The 21,703-nt window shown below is 38.9% G+C and overlaps 3 protein-coding genes across 15 annotated transcripts in view; 2 read left to right on the top strand and 1 right to left on the bottom strand.

Annotated features, from left to right (window-relative positions):
* The window catches only part of LOC104939516 (B-cell receptor CD22), a 509,789-nt gene that overhangs the window by 457,711 nt on the left and 30,375 nt on the right, over positions 1-21,703 (top strand). For 11 of the 13 annotated variants that reach the window (XM_027283227.1, XM_027283224.1, XM_027283222.1 and 8 more), the window contains 4 exons: positions 3,560-3,889; positions 4,368-4,574; positions 5,118-5,387; positions 5,674-5,952. In XM_027283227.1, coding sequence (XP_027139028.1) covers positions 3,560-3,889; positions 4,368-4,574; positions 5,118-5,387; positions 5,674-5,952 — 1,086 coding nt within the window. Of the gene's footprint in view, positions 1-3,559; positions 3,890-4,367; positions 4,575-5,117; positions 5,388-5,673; positions 5,953-7,300; positions 7,562-21,703 lie in introns of all 13 variants that reach the window. The other 2 variants (XM_027283233.1, XM_027283228.1) reach the window with 2 other exon arrangements.
* On the top strand, positions 965-3,390 carry LOC113746653 (sialoadhesin-like). Its single transcript, XM_027283246.1, has 4 exons — positions 965-1,098; positions 2,715-3,065; positions 3,190-3,249; positions 3,341-3,390. The coding sequence occupies exons 1-4, from the start codon at positions 1,029-1,031 to the stop codon at positions 3,355-3,357; spliced, it is 498 nt and encodes a 165-aa protein (XP_027139047.1). The 5' UTR covers positions 965-1,028; the 3' UTR covers positions 3,358-3,390.
* Positions 10,821-17,395, bottom strand: LOC113746651 (B-cell receptor CD22-like). Its single transcript, XM_027283236.1, has 10 exons — positions 17,295-17,395; positions 16,221-16,565; positions 15,857-16,084; positions 15,285-15,548; positions 14,613-14,873; positions 14,207-14,467; positions 13,428-13,521; positions 13,266-13,335; positions 12,715-12,887; positions 10,821-12,586 (listed from the first exon to the last, which is right to left on the bottom strand). Exons 1-10 carry the CDS (start codon positions 17,362-17,364, stop codon positions 12,520-12,522), a joined length of 1,833 nt encoding a protein of 610 aa, XP_027139037.1. The 5' UTR covers positions 17,365-17,395; the 3' UTR covers positions 10,821-12,519.

Here is a 21,703-nt window from a genome sequence, read left to right as displayed (position 1 = left end):
AGCTTGCCGTCCGCAAACCGTTCTTCTATAGTATGACAGATTAGGTGAATGAACAGGTATGAAGGCTCAGAGAATGACAGACTTGAACCCAGAAGCAGGAGGACTCAAAGATAAAGGCAGGTTAGGTAAAAGTTACTCATAGTCAAAAATAATCAAAGGTCAAAATCAGGCAGGAAGATCAAAACAGGCCAAGGAGTAAGCAAGAATAAATCTGGCATGTGATGAGTGAAATTGGACCTGTGCACTGCAAAGGTGATGAGAGAAATGTAAAGATCAGGTGATAGAAAAGGCAGGAAGGGTTTTATTGCAGGGCAGGATGGACTGGAGGGATCAGAAATGGTGGTAGAGTATTTATGTTAGGGAAACAACAGAGCAGGCAAGAAAATGGCAGCTTGGTGAATTTCTCAACAAATTGATATATTTGTATATACGTATTGTATATGTAATATGAATCATACTTTTTCAAAATGTAAATAATAAAGTACTGCAAAATTGTACTTTTGTAAGTACAGTGTACTTAGTTACCTTCCACCACTGAGAATTTGAGGCAAAGGGCATGTCTTAAACTGACTATTTTATAATCTCAATCTAAGAAGATGTCAAGACATACATATTTGTAGGAGATCAGTTGAATTATCAGCTGCATAATACATTAAAGCGTCTTTAAAGTTAAATCAAAGCCTGTGAAATTGTCCTCAGAAGTTGTGTTATGTGTGACGTGCTGTGATGTGAGTGACTCTGGTACCAACAGGCCACAAAATTTGTTTCCATTTTTCATAGTCATATTAAGAAAGAAAGAGTTTAAACAACAGCATCATTTCTTGTGTTAATTTCAGTCTGGGGATGTACAGACAGCTGGTCATGCATGTTAATAAAGAGGAAGAAAACCATCTGACTTGTTCAACTGTGGGAACCATAGAGGATGTGTATCCTCTGAAGACCACTTAAGCAGAGAAGCTGATTTGAATAACTCACATACTGTGTAGTGTTTCTTGCACATTTCCCGACATGTTTTGACAGACAGAGAAATGAGAGGAGCAGCTATGAGTTTCACTGCAGCAGCGTGTGGGTTTGTTGTCTTCCTCCTCTCTGTGTCAGGTACTGTACATCTACATTTACATTTTAACATAACCAGCACGCTTATTTTAGTTGAAAGACTTTGACAGAAGGAAGGTTCAAGAAAAATATATTGAGTGATTATTTACCACATTGTTAACAGATTTGATGATGTTGTGATACAGTGTGACATTACATTTTAAGCTCTGCAACACCAGATATTTGCTTGCTGTAAAACTTGAAATGGTTAATAGTTGAGTACTTAATGTTATTTTTCAAACTGTTTTTTCTGTATCCTGGCACACAGAAACTTAAATACAGTCAAAGGAAGAAATCTGAGAGTCGACACTCTCCGCTCAGTTGCTTAGACTGAATGTAAATCAGTAGAAAAAAAACACGTTTCAGCTAGTAGAAAATAAGCCAGACATGTTTTCAGTGACAGACGGTCAAATTATTAAAGCAAAAAGCGGTGGTGTTTAGCTCAGTTAGTGTAGACTCTATTCCAACTGAGCTAAACAACATCCTTCGTACATGTGGCGGATGCTCTCTACTATAGAGCATCCGCCACATGTACGAAGGCTCAGTCCTTGCCGCAGCAGCCCAGGGTTCTAATCCGACTTGCGCCGTTTGCTGCATGTTGTTCCCCATCTCTCTCTCTCTCCCCACATTCCTCTCACTTCTTCAGCGGTCTCTATCAAAATAAAGCTTGAAAAGGCCAAAAGTTAAACCTGTGATTTACCTGCTGGACTGAGCCTTCGTACATGTGGCGAATGCTCTTTATCAACTGAGCTAAACAACACCCCTTTTTGCTTTATATATATAGATTGAACCAGTTTGATTGATTTGATTGAAATACTTTAGCTGCTGTATTGTTCTTGCATTGAGTCATAATTAATACCACTGTTAATACTTGTACATTCCTGATGATTCATAAAATACTACATGAATGAAGTCATGATTTTTTAAACACATTAAATCATTCATGAATCCACTGTATTTTAGTGACCTTACCATAAAATGTTACCTGCTTAAAGACAGCTTGAGTACTCGTTTAAAAGAGGAAATATCCTAATAAAAAATCCAGACAGTGCCACTGAATCATTTCATTTCTGTGACTAGTTCTCATCTTCTTTACCCCTATTTGCAAACCTTGTGAGTCGGGTAAACATGACAACAGAGACTTCGTATAAGCAACATAATGGCAACAAATAGTTTCACATCCGTGTTCTGCATTTTTCTGTAGTTTCACACTCCTGACCTGACCACAGACATGAAACAAATCAAGCAAAACAGACCTTTTTCCACATACCCCACCCAAATAAATCATATTCTGTTTCTATTCTACCAGTAAAAATGTGTCAATGTTTCATTGACTTAAAATATAGGTTGAGCACAGATGAAACTTTGGCTCAGTTCTCAGCAATGCTCAGACCCTGGAACCTTTCAGTCTGATTGAACTCATTTTTAATGTATATGTTAAACCTGTGACTTACCTGCTGTGACATACCAGAATATCTGCTCTGAAAATGGCATGTTGTCTCTGAGTACTGAGTAAATAAGATTCTGCTGTTTTTGAACCTGGTCCAGGTTACATTCAAGTCTATCCTGTGACGTTGTTGTGAGTCTGATTGTAGTTTCTGCTCTGCTCTTTGTTACAGGGGTACAGGGTTGGTATAGCTGGGGAGTGACTTGCACTCCTACTGCGATCTGTGCCTTAAAAGGATCAACAGTGGAAATGAGCTGCACATACAGATACCCACCGAGAGAAAATAACCGCGATACTACAGTTGAGGAAACATTCTGGTTTACTAAATTAAAAGGAAATGTACCTGTCGATCTGAGAACAGAGTATTCAGGTCGCATGCGATATAGTTGTCAAGAGAAAAGTTGCACTCTGAGAATCACAGACCTGAGAGAGAGCGACTCGGCTGTTTACAAGTTCAGATTCACAACAAATCAACCAGATAGAACTTATACTAGTTCACCTGGTGTTACTTTGTCTGTCACAGGTAACTTTTAGATTCACGTTAATTATTTCCAAATGTTCAACATCTAAAGAACAACAATATCAATGTGTTGTGTGTGTACAGTTTTGTCTAAAATAACATTCCTGTTCCTTCTTCACAAATCCAGATCTGCAGGTGAAAAAATCTGGAGATTGGCTGGACTGTTTCAGCAGTTGTCATCTGCCAGGTCATCCTTCTTACATCTGGTACAGAAATGGAGAGGAAATTTATGGAAAAACATCATATTTATGGAAGTCTCATTATCATTATTATGACAGTTCTTCCTGTGCTGTAAAGGGACATGAGGATTTGCCCTCTTCTCCAGTGTGTAAGTTTACTTCAGTCTTCTAACTTGATGCCATTTTGAACTTTATAGCTGTGTTCTCTGTCACGACTTCATGAACCCTTTACATAGGGTACCTTTGTTACAGTAATACAACCAGTTGTAAATGACCATACATAAAGATGATAATGATCCAAAATATTTGATCTTTTAGGTGTCTATGGTCAAAACTGCAACAGAGTGACGTACACTGACAGAAGCATCTGTGCCTTCAAAGGTTCATCAGTGGACATTTCTTGCACATACAACAGCTATGGTGGACCCATCACATCTAAATTCTGGTTCAGTCCTGAACGTAGTGATCAGTGGCAGAGCCCGTCACAGCTTTCAGGTCGTGTTCAGGTCCTTGATACAGAGAGAGGACACTCCACTCTGAGAATCAGCGATCTAAAAGCCAGTGATTCAACTCAGTATCGCTTCAAATTCAAAAGAACAAGGTTTGAATGGAGGAGTATTTTACCTGGTACAACTCTGACTGTCACAGGTACTGATGAACACATGATGAACTAAGCTTGAGGCCTATACAGCAGATTTTAGTGTAATGTTGATATATATGTTTTCATGATGAGATTATACTTTCTTTTGAAAATGATCCTTTAAATGATGTTAATACAATGGGAAGTATTGAATGAGAAGTAAATTAAATGATGTTAATACAATGGGAAGTATTGAATGAGAAGTAAATGTAGTTGTAAACAGATTCAGAAAAATGTGATTTGCTTCGGTTGAGTGTGCTGTTGTGTACATGTATGTCTTACATCCATACACCATTCTCGTGGCTTGATAAGAGATTAAAAGGAAAGATTGTACATGATGTGTTGATAATCTCAAGGGTGATATTATGGGTGTTTTATTGCAAGTTATTGAGTGTGTCCACAGTCCAGTGTACTAGCTTGTTTGAGGTGGTGAGTGATGTTGTGTTCCTGTTTATTTTATGTGACATTCCTGTTCTTTGTTCACAGATCCAGATTTACAGCTGCAGGTGATCCGGTCTTCTACTGGTCCAACGCTGATTTGTCACAGCAGCTGTCTTTCCGATCGTTCTTCCTTCATTTGGTACAAGAATAAAACCGAAATTATGGCAGAAACATCTCCTTTTTATAGAGGATACATTAATCCTGCAGACCACTACTCCTGTGCATACAAGAATTACCACACTGCTTCAGTCTGTAAGTTTACTCCACTGTGTCACTAGCAAAATGTTACATTTGGAAACTTTAATGTGGCCATAATCACTAATCTTTCAACATGGCTATGTGTATGTGATATGACATGCATTAGCTGCTAAAGAGCCAAATATTTTTGTCAGGACTTCATCAAATAGAACCAAATCCAGCTAAATGGAGAGTGAATATTGGTCTAAGATTCATCAGGTGGACACAAACCTAAATCCAAATGAACGCTAGTGTGGCTTTGTTTCTGCTGGATGGGTAAATATAGTGTACGTGCTAGTTCACCAAATCATTTTTACACGATGATATATCACATATCATTGTGTTTACAGCTTGTTTGCACCAACAACAAAAGACATCCATAAAAAAAAAAAGATTGTGCATTAGGTAAAAATCTGAGAGAAAGTTCAACATATTTTGGCTTGGCTCAGAGTGACTTGGTATAAGGAAAGATGTAAAGATTTACTGTTGGTATATGAAAGGTTAGGAAGAAACAAAGCCCTTAAAACACATGATATATGTTTATATTTTTTCCTCCAGATGCTCCAATGGCTCCCTTGGTGCAGATGAGTTCCCCTGGCGACATTATGGAGAACAGTTCAGTGACTCTGACCTGTAGCAGTGATGCTCACCCAGCAGCTAAATACACCTGGTACAAGAAGAATGGAGGTCCAGACCCTCAACCTGTTAGTAAAGAAGCAGAGCTCGTCTTCAGATCCATCCAGTCCTCTGACTCTGGAGAGTATTACTGTACAGCTGAGAACGATCTGAAGAGGAGGACATCTGAATCCATCTCTGTTCATGTGAAATGTGAGTGAAAACAGACTTTATGTTTTAAAGCAACAGATATCTTATATCTGTTTTGCAGATTATGCCTGCTCTCACAAGCAGGCTACACAAGTCTACTGACTGGTCTTGTGTAGCCTGCTGTCTATGTGTATCCTCACAGTCTACAGCTATAATCCATCAGTAATCGCTGAAGATCCTCCTATCACTATTGGAATTTATGTTTACTGCCTTGCTTTGATTCAAACCATCATATAAGACCTCTTGCTGCAATAATGAATAAAAATCCATGTCAATGTATCTCTTCCAGATGGTCCAAAGACCTCCAGTGTGTCAGTGAGTCCCTCTGGTGAGATAGTGGAGGGCGGTTTAGTGACTCTGACCTGTAGCAGTGATGCTAACCCAGCAGCTAACTACACCTGGTACAAAGTGAATGAAGACTCACCAAAAGCATCAGGACAGATCTTCACCACAACAGGCATCTATCATTTCAACTCCATCAGCTCTGAGGACAGAGGGAACTACTACTGCAAGTCTGAGAATCAGTATGGACAGATCATGTCATCATCTCTATCTGTAGATGTCCAGTGTGAGTACAAAAAATAAGTAAATCTGTTGAATGATGAAAACCAAACACTAGGACCCGAAACCACAAGACATGTATCACTTCACCTCCATCAACTCTAAAAACAGCGGTGTCTACCACTGCAAGTGTGAGAATCTGTATGGACAGATTAACTCTTCATCTGTCTTTATAGATGTTAAGTGTAAGTAGCATATCATTTATAGATTGATTTTATGATTTTAGGCTTGCGACAATATTAGGTCCTTTCATACATACCTCATTTACCTCTGGGATTTCTATTTTTCCAAAAATTAGAGGTGTGAAATCTCCTGCAGAATGGGTTTTGAAGCCAGTTTGACTAAGCTAAGTGGCCCAAAAAGACTTTCCCCCATAAACTTATAAGCATCTGAATATGAATACATTCTTCTGAGCATCATGACCTGAGCAAAATGACAATCAGAACATTGAGAAAGTCTGGTGGAGCCACAAGATTAAATCATTTTATCTCAAGTTAGGTTTAAAAGACACGATTTGCCTTAAAAGTGTTCTGAGCTGTATCACTCCTTTCCTATGAGGAGAGCTCAACTAGGAGACGTACTACCTATGGCTGGGTGCACTGCTCTGGGGTAATTTGCACTTAAAGTTCAAATTATTTCAACTTTGACTGAGCACAATCAGTAACAACTGTATGTGATGTAGTGAAGCAATAGCCATTGCAAGATAGGGAGGTAGAGAGCAGAGAGCAATGGAAGAAATTAAACTCAACGTCACAAAATTAATGACATAGCACAAGCTCAGCAGTTTTATGAATGGGCACATAGTTTATGAACTTGATAAATCCAAAGCTAAAGTTAGCTCAGCATCTTACATACATCAGCTATACCTGGCATTCACTGTGACAGGGGATATGCTTCAACAGTAAGTGTCCAGAAGAAGTTAGCTTACATAGAAATCAATTAGTTTTTAAGAGCCTCTTAGTGCTGAGTCTCTTGTGCGCTTGCTCTATAGGTCACACAAGGTCTGGGTAATTTTAAACCCAAACATCAAACTTTTTTTTTTTTTTAGCTTCATGTACCACTGAGCAGCTTATCATGAATCACGAATGAATGAGTCTCGCCTCAAACACAGTATCGGTTCTCTTTATACATCCATGTTGTACCAGCTGCATATTTAAAGGTCAGCTTTCACACATTTTCACACAACTTTGTATCAGTTACAATGGATTAGGTCATCTGTCACCTGTCAGGGTGGGAAAGGATTGAAAAGGAGGGAATAATGTTCATGGAAACTTTTCTGTTTGTAATAAAATGCCACATTGGGAGGCACAATGCCTAATGTCAAGTGTTTTGACTTTATTTGTATTTTCCTCCAGATCCTCCAAGGCTTCCCTCTGTGTCAGTGAGTCCCTCTGCTGAGATAGTGGAGAACAGTTCAGTCAATCTGACCTGTAGCAGTGATGCTAACCCAGCAGCTAAATACACCTGGTACAAAGAGAATGAAAACTCACCAAAAGCATCAGGACAGATCTTCACCATCACTGACTTCAGACCTGAACACAGTGGGAATTATTACTGTGAAGCCCAGAACAGAAGAGGACGTCATAACTCCACCTTACACCTGATTGTTGTGGCAGGTCAGTTATGTGCGTTCACATATATACACCTCTTTACTACAGATCTTATTTGCATCACCACCTCCTTTCGATAAAAACACAGTTTCTAGCCATAACAGGTGAGTGATAAATACTTCTTTAAATAAGTGGATATAAAAATGATGGCACTCATAAGGGAGATTCTGGAGCTGTGATTACTCAAACAACAAAATCATTATTTCCTCCTGATTATCCAGCTGCATGGAAATCAGTAGCTGCAGGAATGGTCTCTGTTGTTCTCCTGCTTGTCATACTCCTGGCTGTCTTCCTATGGATGAGGTGAGCAAATGTATATCACAGTGATTCAATGTTCACTAATGCATCTAAAATGCCGTTCTGTATAAGTGATTTAACTCAAACGCTCGACCTCCCATTCAGAAGAAATAAGTCCTTCACACAGACATCGAAGGTTGGAGAGAGACCTGACAACAGTGCACAGGTGAGAAAGGAAGAGCTCAAGTATTACAGTACAAATGAAAACATGCTCGTCTGAAATGTCCCTCTTTTGCTCACCTTCTCAGTGCTGGGTGTTATTTTACAAAGGATGGTTAGTGTTTCTCAAACTTTTTACATTGTGCGCCACCTCAGAAAATATTAGTCAGTGGGACAAGTTCATAACTGAAGGTAATGTGACGGAAAAAGGGCACTCCCGATCCACACTTCTCTTTGGAATATGTACCGTTTAGAGCCATGATTGCATTGTTTTTGAAACTTTGATATTACCTCCACCTACCATCTTGCTGTCACGTCTTAGCTTGGAACTGTATGTATGCATGTGATATATTCATGAACATGACTACATAGCAGGCAGATATTGAAGCAATATTTTCATTCAAAATTTTGTAGTATTTTGTTTTTATTTTGATTATTGAACAGTAACTCAAATTAAAAGTGATGTTCAGCACAAATGGACGGGATGAATTCTGTGGTGACGGTGATCAGGAATGCAGTGCTGGTGCCGAGCTGTACATGGCAGAGGAGAAAGGAGACTGAACAATCTGGTGGCGTCTGGGAGACTGAGACAGTCTTTTATCCTGTGCAGGTCGCAGTTGTTGTAGTGATTAGGCAGGTGACAGAGAAACTGGAGGCCACGCCAAGCAGCACGCACAAACAGAGAGAAAGACCCAACCATACATACCCACGAGGGGAGAGGAAAAACAATTTCAAGTTCAGATATTCCTCCACGTACCACTAGAGGGAGGTCACATACCTTAGTTTGTGAATTTTTTGTGAATACATACACACACACACACACACACACACACACAAACTATACAGCTGGTTAGACTACAGCTTTAGTAATGTGGATGCACAGACCTTTAAGGTTAAGAGAAGCAACTTTTTATTGGTTTCATATTTGTGATGATGAATGAAGTTCACACTTCTTACCCTGCCACTTAATTTTTGTATTTATTTATAGTTGTTAAAAATATCCAGTGAGAAGGTTTGTGAAGCTTACTCATATTGGTCAATATCACATTACCGTGAAGCTCACTGTGGTATGTGTACGGCTGGTGGTACGCAACCTCCCTGCACATACATCAATGATTAGTTCCAAGCTAAAATATGACAGCAAGATAGTAAGTGGAGGTAAAATGAAAGGTTCAGAAACAATTACAGTTACTGTACAATTGTGGCTCTAAATGAGACATATTAGGAAGAAAAGTGCATACAGAGTTCCACTTTTTCACCAAATTAGCTCGGGTTCTTCAACTGGTTTCAATCAGGATTCAGAGCAACAATCAACAATAAGGAATGAACCTGCCGCCTGTATGCTACTGTATTTTAATTTATGTCATAACGGTGGTGCTTGCTATATATAGTCAATATAATTAATTTTTGCTTTTGACCCAATGAACTGGCATAAATAGGGAGGGAACAACAACATATAAATAAAAACTGATGTCCAGGATACAATATTTAAATGTTTAGCACCCTGACATAATCATAATTTCTCATTTCTTAGCAGCAAGAAAATAAGTCAAACTGTGAGACTTTAACACCTCCTGACCAGGTTCAGCTGAAAGCAACACCACAATAATTTAGCTGGCTTCCATTCATGCTACTCTGCTCATAAACTGAAATAATAATCCACATTACTCTTTCTGCTTCTGGTTACTTGAAATTTATGTGTGATCCACAGTTGTACTGATTTGAAACTTGAAAGAAAAAACGAATCTGAAACTTCAGGATGAGCAAAAAAAACATATAAAGAACCAAAAAGCAACCTCCCACGATCCCACCCTGAATCCAGCAGGTATTTTCCTGTAATTTTGGGGTGCAATAAATAATGCAATAAATTTGTAGTTAAACTTGACTTCTGTTTGTCCTGTCAGCTACACACCAGCCCAGTGTACGGCAACATGTTAGCTGGAGCACAGAGACAACCAGAAGAAGAGGAGGATGAACTCAACTACTCCAGCATCCAGTTCTCTCTGAGCCAGCAAGCAGCGCTTTACTCCAACTTCAGACCAGCTCAGCCCCACAGACAAACAGAGGACGAGGATGAGGAGGAAGGTGTTGACTACACTCGTGTTAAAACCGACAATAACAGTAGTGCCTCAGGGTAAGCCGCTCCTCTCACATAAACATTTTAAGTGCTATACAGTTAAAAAACACACACACACATTAGGTTAAAATTTACCTGAAAGTATTAATGCTTTGTTTTTTCCCTTTACAGAACAAGACGTCAAGAAGATGGGGAGGATTTGTTTGCACTGTACAGCACAGTCAACAAAAACAATCTGAACGCAACATGAAGCTGTAATCTGTTATTTATTTGTGGATTTTTATATGCGATTTGTTTGAGTAGGTCACCACACTGAGATTTTAAATACTGTAGCACTTCTCAGGTCAGACATGCTGCATCAAGTCAACCGTTTTATTTGTCTAACTGCATAGCCAAACACCAGCTGGGCTTTTCCATTGTTTTTGTGATTCTGGGGAAATGAGCCTACAAGTTGTCTCTATGAGATGAATCTGCAACTTCACTTGAGTTGAAGCATAGGAGGACAACACTGTATGACTTACTGCCACATAAATACTGTAGCAACACAACCGTCTATAATATGTGTATATTGTTGAGATAAAGTACAAATGAAATACAGTCAACATGTGTGTTCCATTTGTCAGAGGTCTGTTTTATTTTACACATTTGTGACATATGATCCTGACTAGCTGCTGTATATCAGTGGATGGATCAGGTGAATAATCTTTTTTTTTTTTTTAGATGATTTTATTTGGCCTTTTAAAGCTTTATTTCTGATAGAGACAGCTGATGAGTGACAGGAATGTGGAGAGAGAGACGGGGAATGACGTGGGAAAGAGCCACAGGTCAGATTCGAACCCTGGGCTTCGACAGCAAGGACTGAGCCTTTGCACATAGGGCGGCTGCTCTACCAACTAATGAAAAATTATAGATGTGTGCAAGTAGAAATTAGAAGTAGTATATCTCTTAGTCACCTCATATCTTTTTATCTTGTGGTGTTACGCATCTGGAGTGTTCCAGACAACAATTGGTGACCTTTCACTATGAAAGACTAAACAGTTCAGTGTCCTGCAGAGCTAGACTGTGGGAAGTGTGTTTTTTGATAAATACTTTGCTCTTGTGTTACTTTCGTATCTCATCCTCCAGACTGCTCCGTATGACACTCTGTATAACTGTGTGACCAAAGAATAAAACTACTAAAAGTCTTTACTTCAGACTCAATTTCCATGAAATTCATTTAGAGAATTTGAGCAACTTTTATCATGGCTGCCACGTAAATACTGAGTCATTTCACAGCGATAAAAAAACAGGAGCCTGTCACAACTTAGCAAGGAACCCAAATAGAGACAACAACAGTCAAAAGAACAAGTTTATTTATGATAAGGGAGGTGTGGGGAAGGAGGGTTGCTGGTCCAAGGGGGTCATGGACAGAGAGTGGGTCCGGGGGGGAAATAGCTGCAGGAGGGCTTAAGGTGATGCTGGGCTGTAAGGTAACAGACAGAGAAACAGGAAGAGACAGAACAATAACAAACAGTACAGACAAACACAACACCAAAACTGTCATGGCACTGGCTTCATGACAGAGTCCTTGACTGCATCTGTTGTAAGACACTTTGCACTGTGGTCTGTCATCTACTTCCTCACTGAGCCTTATGTATCTCTTACTATGTTTTCAGTCCTTTTTAATTTGTCTCTGTTTTTTTTAATGATTGTGACTTGTGGGGACTCTTATATCACACACAAATGTTGGATTTCAATTTAACTTCTCGTTCTGAACTAAAAGCGGGGCAATATTCACAAAACATCCTAAGGGTTAAAAGGAGCTCCTAACAGTATGTGGGGCATGTGAGTCCTAAGTGTAATTCATGGAGTACTAAAAGTAACTCCAAAGTCAACAACTACTTAAGTTATACTGTGCTAATTCCATCCTGTGAACGGCTCATTGCATACGTAAAATATTGTCTCAATAATAAAATAGTCTCAAATCAAAAACAGTCAAAATTAAAATGCCTTTATTTCACATGCCAGTATATATTTAAATCCAATGCAACCAACAAATCAAACAAATCAAATCATGTACGCATGATAAATTCCTTATAGCTACAAGCACATGATGACAATAAAGATGCTCTTAATGGTTCCAAATGCTTAAGTACATTTTTTTATGCTGTTCCTGAAGTGATGTTTCACATAAAGGAGAAGAGTCGATCTCATCATTAAAGCTACACAAGAAGTTGAGGGGGAAGAGAGGAGGGAGGAAGTTGTTAGAGACTGTTAGAGAGAAGCATGTTACACAGGTTAGATTTACAATTCAACGTATTAAAGGTCCAGTGTGACAGAATATTGCAGAATTAATAATAATATGTATAACTCTGTAAAACTGTTATGTTATGCATCAAAAATAAAGAAAATAAAAAGACATATAAGCGTATAAATGAAAAGTATGTTGTGCTCATCGGGTTTTGTTGACTGTGCTGTACAAGGCAGCTGGATTCTCTTCAGTTTTCTGTCCTCTGGTTCTGAGGAAAAAGAAGACATAGTATGAAATAATTTAGTTTCCAACAGTGATCAACATGAAAACGGAGCAGGGAAATGCAGAAGCAATGAATTCATGTCTTTTTAATCTTGCAGTGATCAAGCTGCTCACCTTGGGGCAGTTCTGGCACTGTTAATTTTGACAGCGGCATACTCAGAGACGTCTTGTTGCTCCATGTGTCTGAGGCGCTGAGCTGCTCTGATGTTGGAGTACAGAGAATCTGCCTGGTTGTTGGAGAAGTGGATGGAGGCGTACTGAAGGTCACCCTGCTCCTCCAGCTGTCTCTGATCAGGTACACATAAGCAAAATAACTTTCAGCTACACATTTAAATGATCAGATTTTTCATTTGAATAGTGCATTCTTGTGGAGGAAACAACAGCAGCTGTGATAATAATGGAACAAATATTCCTGCTTCACTAAAATGCAGCTGCATGACAGAAAAGAGCTAGGTAAAGGAATATACAAAACAATATAAACAGTAGGAAAGCTTTTGGATGTGAGAGGAGTTTAGTCACATCTAGCACAAGAGGAGAATCAGGGGAATGTAATGGATATTAATTTATGATAAGAAAGATGTCAAAAGAGAATTTCTTGAAGCACTTAAAGACAGTGAGTGACTCAGCAGAATGGTTTTCTTTTCTTCTGAAATAATATACGTAACTATTCTCGCCTGTTCCCTGTTGCCTGGTCTCTCTTCAGCCTCAGGAGATTCTTCAGAAGCCCTCTTTTTTCTTTTTAGGAGAAATAATTAAAACATGAATGATCAAATGTTTTAGTTCTAGACAAACTTTCATCAGAGAATCAGTCAAAGAGAAGTGCTCACCTGATCCACAGGAAGACAGAGAGGGAGAGGATAGCCAGGAGAACAACAGCGATTGTTCCAGCAGCAGATGCTTTCCCTCCTGCTCCCATTGACGCTGATAAATGTTGATCAAAAGAAAACCGTTAATTAGGGTCTTACAGCATGTTTGGAATGGACCCATAGAGTGATAAAACAAACATAAAACCTGTCCAGATCTACGGTACATGTGTGCATCTTACATCTATTAATGTCCTGCTCAATACACGTGGAATATCTGTCAGCATGTGGGCTCATGTAGTACAGCCTGACCAATGCTGGATTGTTCAGGCCGTGAGCAACAGGCTGTGAGTTGGACAGTAAGCAAACATTGTTCAGAAAGATGTGCTGCAAATCTAAACTAAATGTCTTCAGCCTTCTCCCTGTATGTATATTTTATTGTGCTAAACTGATATCCAGTGTGGAGTAGTGACAGAGAAAACTGTGAGTCACTCAAAATTCACCAAAATAATCAGAAATCTCTTCATCATCATAAAACCTCATCTCTCAAACTCTATTGTTGAGCTCACAGAGTGAAACAGCTGCTGTGTGAAGAAATCTTAACTTGGCTGCTTGTATCCGAGAACACATCTTTCTACACCACAGTTCAATACAAAGACCTGCATTGCTGAATCCTCATCGCTTTAAGATACATGTTGTTAGATCGAGCATATTATTAACAATTATATTCAGGAAATTGTCCATTGTTTGCAACATTTATGGGTTGTTACATATTAACATGTACAGTAAATGACCTAACTGACCTGCAACAACAATCAGGTGTAAGGTGGAGTTATGACGTCCTCTTCTGTTCTGGGCTTCACAGTAATAATTCCCCCTGTGTTCAGGTCTGAAGTCAGTGATGGTGAAGATCTGTCCTGATGCTTTTGGTGAGTCTTCATTCTCCTTGTACCAGGTGTATTTAGCTGCTGGGTTAGCATCACTGCTACAGGTCAGATTGACTGAACTGTTCTCCACTATCTCAGCAGAGGGACTCACTGACACAGAGGGAAGCTTTGGAGGATCTAGAGGAGATTTCAAGACTTGTTTATTTATATTAATAATAATGTCTTCGCTTTGGTTCATGTTGCATTTTGAATTATGGGCAAGGGTTCTGCACCAAAAACATGGGTCACCAGGACAACAGATTTGCTTATTTTTTGTACTCACACTGGACATCTACAGGTAGAGATGATGACATGATCTGTCCATACTGATTCTCAGACTTGCAGTAGTAGTTCCCTCTGTCCTCAGAGCTGATGGAGGTGAAATGATAGATGCCTGTTGATCTCTGAGGCAGCTTTTGCTTCTCTTTGTACCAGGTGTATTTAGCTGCTGGGTTAGCATCACTGCTACAGGTCAGAGTCACTGAACTGTTCTCCACTATCTCAGCAGAGGGACTCACTGACACAGAGGGAAGCCTTGGAGCATCTGGAGGAGATCAAATAAAAGATGATAGATTTCTGTGCTACATGTTTTGTAGCACCAGAACAAACTAGTATATAAAGAGGATTTCAAGGAGACAGAGTTGATAACAGAGCAGAAATCTTTGGTCATATTGGATCTTGGCTGTATATTTATGTGTGGGAGCATCTGAAACTTTAGAGGTTTGTTTTCTGGATTACTGATGGTTTGAGTCCCCTGAACATCTGTGCAGATCAGAGAGCCAATTGTAAATAAAACTGCCTTAACATCATTTACTGTAGCTGCTCAGTGAACTACAGCAGCAGACTGTGAATGTGAAACAGGCAGAGCTGAAGAAAGTGCATGATCAGCAAAACACATAACTGGATCATAAAGCTTTAAAAAGTTGTATGATGCATTTTTAAATGAACTACTCACATTTGACATCAAGAGAGATGTATTTAGATAAGTACATCAGATGTCTCATAGTACAGTAATACTCTCCAGAGTCAGAGGACTGGATGGATCTGAAGACGAGCTGTCTTTCTTTACTGAGAGGATGAAGGTCTGGACCTCCATCCTTCTTGTACCAGGTGTATTTAGCTGCTGGGTTAGCATCACTGCTACAGGTCAGAGTCACTGAACTGTTCTCCACTATCTCACCAGAGGGACTCACTGACACAGGCTCAACCCTCGGAACATCTGGAGGAGAAAACATGAACACATTTAACATTTTGTTTTAATTTGTATGTTACGCCTCAGAAATACCAAACTAGTTCAGCTTTAAACTAATGAAAAAATATAAACAGCTTCATTCTTTTCAGTTGTGTTTTTTCAGTGTCAATAAAGATGCAAGAACAGATAATCAGAGAATCTCTGCGATTAAGTTTAATGTGATAAAAAGAGAATGAGAGATAATGATGCAGCATGTCTATATGAGTTATATCCAGTTAACATACAGTACTACATCAGTTGGTGTTATGTTAGTGCAACACTGTAAGTAAACTCACACACTGGAGGAGAGCGGGACTTCTCATATCCTTCTACAGCACATGAATATCTGTCTGCAGGATCAAAGTGGCCTGAATAAGATTTAGATGTTTGTCCCTGAATGTTTTGTCCATTCTTGTACCAGATGTAGCGACGATGACCAGGTAGACGACAACTGCTCTGACAAGTCAGCTCTGCCTGGTTATACGACTTGTAGACCTTTAATGTGTTTATCTGCACCTGGAGAGCTGAACATGTGAATAAGGAAGAGAAGACTTCATTTCACACATATAAACATAAATAAATTAACACAGATGCAAGTACACTCCATAAAATGTTGAACACTTGGAAGTCAATTCATAATTACTCAAATGAAAATGTTACCTGTGACAGACAAAGTGACTCCAGGTCTACCAAAATATTTCCCTGTTGCATGGTTTGTTATGAATCTGAACCTGTACTCAGCTGAGTCGCTCTCTCTCAGGTCTGTGATTCTCAGAGTGCACTTGCTATCACAGATGTACTGCACACGACCTAAATACTCTGAGTCTGTTCTCAAATCCACAAAATCATTATTACTCCATTTTGTAAACCAGAATGTTTCCCGAACTGAGCTATAGATTGTGGCTGGATATGTGTATGTGCAGCTCATTTCCACTGTTGATCCTTTTAAGGCACAGATCTCAGTAGCAGTGTAAGTCACTCTCCAGCCATCCTGACCCTGTACCACTGTAACACAGAGCACATGAACAACAATAGTTAATTCATCAAAATACATCATACTATTAACATTATTTTGGGGAAAGGGAATTGGGATACATTTAAAAATCTTCAGCTATCAGACAATGTTCCTAATCTTGTATCTGTCCAACCAGAACTGAACTGGAAAATATAATTTCAGGTGTCATATTTTCTCTTTGTTGGGACACTGAAATATTTGTGTGTTTCTACTTTGGTCCATTCATTCTAAAAATTCCCATTAAAGATTAATTTAAAAAATAATTTTACAAATTTTTCTGCAATATAAGAGAAGAACAGTAGAACATATAATACTCAGAGTTGTTCTGTATCATTCTTCGCATGTTGACACATGTAAAAATAATTCTTGTAATGTTTTGATGTCTTTTCTAAGTGAAACCAGGACGAACACAGAAATACAGAAGTCACAGTCAGAGCAAAGGAGTCTGTGCTTTTCTTAGTCACTTCTGTCTGTTCACTCTGTAGTCAGGCTGCTGGTGTGAAAACCACACATGTATGCAGAACACCGAGAGGTGTTAAACTGTTTGCAGCAACTAATGAAGAGAAGAAAAAAACATTACAGTGTTTAAATTAGCTACAGATAGAAACTTCACTGAGACTAAAGTCCTTTCAAAAAACCTAAAAGTAACTGATCTGATCCATTTATTTCCAGAGATTCTCATCTTTAACGCAGTGAATGTAACTGTAGATGTACAGTACCTGACACAGAGAGAAGGACGACAACAAATCCACTCGCTGCTGCAGTTAAACTCATAGCTGCTCCTCTCATCTCTCTGTGAGGCTTCAGAGACGATCAAACATGTCAGCAGATAAAATAAGATAAAATAGTAAACAGTATCAGTCACATCAGTAACAATTCTACTTACATTGAAGACGGACGACGTTTCTAACGGTGACTTCCCTCTGTGTTCAATAAACAGAAGACGGATATCAGGCTGGTAAAAGACAACATTTCCTTCCTCTTTAGATTATTAACATACATGGTGATGCCAGTGTCAGTAAACGCCCACATCACAGTAAAGTTGTGTTGCTGTTTGATGCAAAATGTTGTCACAATGTGATGTTCTGTTATTATTTATCTGTAAAGTAAGTGTATATGTTGAGCAGTGGATAGTATTAGTAGTAGCCAATCTGATGATCAGCGGTCTGATCCCCAGCTCCTCCAGTCTGCATGTCCTTGGGCAAGATATTGAACCCCAAATTGCTCCTGAACACTGTGCCATCAGTGTGTGAATGTGTATGAATGGTTAGCTGCTAAAACTGATGAGCAGTTGGCACCTTGCATGGCAGCTTATGCCATCAGTGTATGAATGGGTGACTGAGACATGTAGTGTAAAAGTGCATAGAGTGGTCAGAAGACTGGAAAGGTGCTATATAAGTACAGACCATTTACCATTTACCTTATTGGTGTCAGTTCACGGTTAGAAATGCCTTTAGGCAGTTTTGAGTACACATGGGGAGAGATGCAGGTCAAACATCAACAATTGGCTCGTCTACCCCAGGAAGACATCCCTGTGTTTTGTGGTGACCCTCTCGTCTTCAGGTCTTTTCTTAAAGCATTTGAGCACACAGTGGACTCAAGAACAGACAATAATGCAGATCCACTATACTTTTTGGAACAATACACAAAAGGTGAACCACAAGACATTGAGAAAATTACATTATGGCAATGGACTGAAGATTAAATTCTCACTGACAAATTTGGGTGTGGACCCAAACTGTACAGTATCCAGCAAAATAAAACAAACAGTATCTGCATGGCTAGATACCAGTGAAGGTAAGAGAGCAGATGTGTATTTTTATAATTTAGGTGAACTGACTTTTTAAAGCAGACAGTGGTGAGAGCACTTCGAGTGATGAAGCCTGAATGTGCCACACAAGTTTCTCCACTAGAGGGCAGTAAAACATCAGAGATACTGAATCATGAGCATGAAACGACATTTTACCATCTATCACTGATTGTTACATCAAATTTAAATTGACCTAAGTTTGCATTTTAAACTGTTTTCCTGGACATTTAATTAATTGAACATCAACCAACATCTTTGACATATTGAAAGAAACTCTTAAAAAAAACTTGTTTTAGTTAAAAAAAGAAAGAAAAAAGGCTCTTAATTTGACCATTACACAAGCTATGATAATGTGCTTTTATTCTGAAAAGGCTTCATATTGAGTGGACCTCAAACTCTGCTTCGATAAATGACCCCAAAGAATCTAAATGGACCGAATGGAGATTTACAGCTAAAATGTAAGTTCAGGTCCTCTTCAGGAAAAACTGTGTCTGTGCATCTTCATATGCAGTGACATCATGAATCATAATAAACGATCACACTGTGACTCATTTCATCCTCATAGAGACAAAAAGTGACAAAGAGAGAGAAATAAGGAAAAGCTGCACTTTTTGAATCAGACACAGGAATACTTGGAAAATGTGACATCTATCAAAGTGTGCTACTGCTGGGCTTATGTTTGATTTAGTGTGTGAAAATCTAAACTGTACATGGAGTAAAATGTGATGCTTTCAGTTCACTGTCTCTGTTTGAACAGACTTTATTGGCTTTGTCAGCGAGGACAGGTGCAAACTCAGAAGCTGATCAGGATTTTCTCAAAAGTTATTTATTATTATGTACAGTTATGTCGTATATTCAGTTGTGATGCAGTTGAAGATGTTTGAAGAGAAACTCCGCCGACATTGTCTTAGTTGCATAACAAATTTATTACAATAAGTTCAGCATCGTACAAGTAAAACGTTACTTGGAGAGCCCCTGGCCGAATAATGAGACTCTCTCGAACTGTGCAGAGCAAGCCCTTATATACGGTAGGTCATGTCCCCAAAGCATACAATCAAAAAAAACTTACCCCAAGACAGGGGACATTTAAGGACAGATAGCTAAGAGAACTTCCTTTCCCAAGATACCCCACCTATGGGCCTTAACCTTTGACCTATCCTCTCCATTAACCTTGCTTAAAGTAAAACACACACACAGCAGGAAAAAGAAACCCCACATGTCACGTGAGACATCCCATCCTACATAGATCAACACACCCGACAGCATACCAGGATAATAACCCCAAAGTCTAGATGGCCTTAGAATACCAGCTAACTACACAAATAAGTGTCTTAATGTAAACTATCTGTATAAAATAGTACTATTGTTAATATGTAACTATGCATCTATGTGCAGACACCTCAATTTCAAAGTAACATTTTGCATGACAACTTTAATCATTGATTTGTGTAATATAACTCTACATAAAAAATAAGCTCTCTAAGTTTAAGCATTAAGCTATAAATCAGTAAGTCACAAACCACCTGACCATCAGCGTAACTAAACAAGAAATCATGTTTGACACGTCAACATCAGTTCAAGCTGCCAACACCACACTCTTCTAAACTTTCTGCTACATACTGTTGCTGACTGCCTGCGCTGCTGACTCCTACCTGCTGCTGCTACTGAAAACTGAACATGAAAACTTTTTTTCATCTTCCACAGCTGCACTCTCCACTGTGATCTTTCAATGTCGTACTGCTTTGCTTCCATCAGGAGGGTCCAGACTCTGGCTCATCTGCATCTGAAGAAAAAAAACACAGAAAACTTGTGTAAAGTTATCACTGTAACTGTGACTGTAAATCTGAAGTCAGCCTGTTTTATTCGATGCAGAAGGCTCTAACCTGACTGGACTTCACACCGTGTCTTCCTGCTCCTCTGTGTCTTCTGTCTGTGCTGCAGTGAAGTCTGAGACGTTCTCATATGTAGGACAAGAGTCGAACTGATGGAGAGACAACAAAATGAGGATCAATGGATGTCATTTATCAATAAGCTAAAATTGTATTTTAGCTTATTCATGAAAGGCATCATATTGTTTTTATCATCAATCTGTATTTCAAATATGAAATTCACTTAACACCTTCTTTACTTTTCAGAGCACTGATAATAAGTTAATATTCATGTGATATTAGATAAGTTTTGTCATTTGGGCCTCTCCTTTTCTGTGTGTCTTACCTCTATCATTTCTACAGGTTCATGTGGTTCAGTGGTGGAGCTCCGAGTGTTCTTCTTCCTGAAAAGAGTCCAACAACAAGAAATACAGAATTGAACATAAATGAATTCATAACAGTAATCTAAAAGAAGTTTGACGGAGAAAACAAAAGAGCGCTGACTAAACTGGTGGATTTTAATTGTTTTACCTCGTCCACAGACTGATGAGCAGTTGGCACCTTGCATGGCAGCTTATGCCATCAGTGTATGAATGGCTGACTGAGACATGTAGTGTAAAAGTGCATAGAGTAGTCAGAAGACTGGAAAGGTGCTATATAAGTACAGACCATTTACCATTTACCATATTGGTGGCAGTTCACGGTTAGAAATGCCTTTCGGCAGTTTTGAGTACACATGGGGAGAGATGCAGGTCAAACATCAACAATTGGCTCGTCTACCCCAGGAAGACATCCCTGTGTTTTGTGGTGACCCTCTCGTCTTCAGGTCTTTTCTTAAAGCATTTGAGCACACAGTGGACTCAAGAACAGACAGTAATGCAGATCGACTATACTTTTTGGAACAATACACAAAAGGTGAAGCACAAGACATTGAGAAAATTACATTATGGTAATGGACTGAAGATTAAATTCTCACTGAAAACTTTGGGTGTGGACCCAAACTGTACAGTATCCAGCAAAATAAAACAAACAGTATCTGCATGGATAGATACCAGTGAAGGTAAGAGAGCAGATGTGTATTTTTATAATTTAGGTGAACTGACTCTTTAAAGCAGACAGTGGTGAGAGCACCTCGAGTGATGAAGCCTGAATGTGCCACACAAGTTTCTCCACTAGAGGGAAGTAAAACATCAGAGATACTGAATCATGAGCCTGAAACGACATTTTACCATCCATCACTGATTGTTACATCAAATTTAAATTGACCTAAGTTTGTCCAGTTTCCTGGACATTTAATTAATTGAACATGAGAGGTCCAGTTTAAGATTTCTAATTTAATTTAGTTTTCAATAACATCAACCAACATCTTTGACATATTGAAACAAACTCTTGAAAAAAACTTGTTTTAGTTTAAAAAAGGAAATCTGCCCATTACACAAGCTATGATAAT

The sequence above is a fragment of the Larimichthys crocea genome, chromosome X, assembly GCF_000972845.2.
Source record: "Larimichthys crocea isolate SSNF chromosome X, L_crocea_2.0, whole genome shotgun sequence".
Lineage (NCBI taxonomy): Eukaryota > Metazoa > Chordata > Actinopteri > Sciaenidae > Larimichthys > Larimichthys crocea.
The sequence above is the reverse complement of the archived record's forward strand: the minus strand, read 5'-3'. Positions and strand labels throughout refer to the sequence as shown.

Coding starts and splice junctions, on each gene's coding strand:
- LOC113746653 (XM_027283246.1), top strand. CDS start 1,029: ATGAGAGGAGCAGCTATGAGTTTCACTGCAGCAGCGTGTGGGTTTGTT. Junction 1,099..2,714: donor CTTCCTCCTCTCTGTGTCAG/GTACTGTACATC, acceptor TCTTTGTTACAG/GGGTACAGGGTTGGTATAGC. Junction 3,066..3,189: donor TGTTACTTTGTCTGTCACAG/GTAACTTTTAGA, acceptor TCACAAATCCAG/ATCTGCAGGTGAAAAAATCT.
- LOC113746651 (XM_027283236.1), bottom strand. CDS start 17,364: ATGAGAGGAGCAGCTATGAGTTTAACTGCAGCAGCGAGTGGATTTGTT. Junction 15,549..15,856: donor GTCCCGCTCTCCTCCAGTGT/GTGAGTTTACTT, acceptor TTTCTCCTCCAG/ATGTTCCGAGGGTTGAGCCT. Junction 13,522..14,206: donor ACACCTGATTGTTGTTGCAG/GTCAGTTAGGTC, acceptor AACATTTATCAG/CGTCAATGGGAGCAGGAGGG.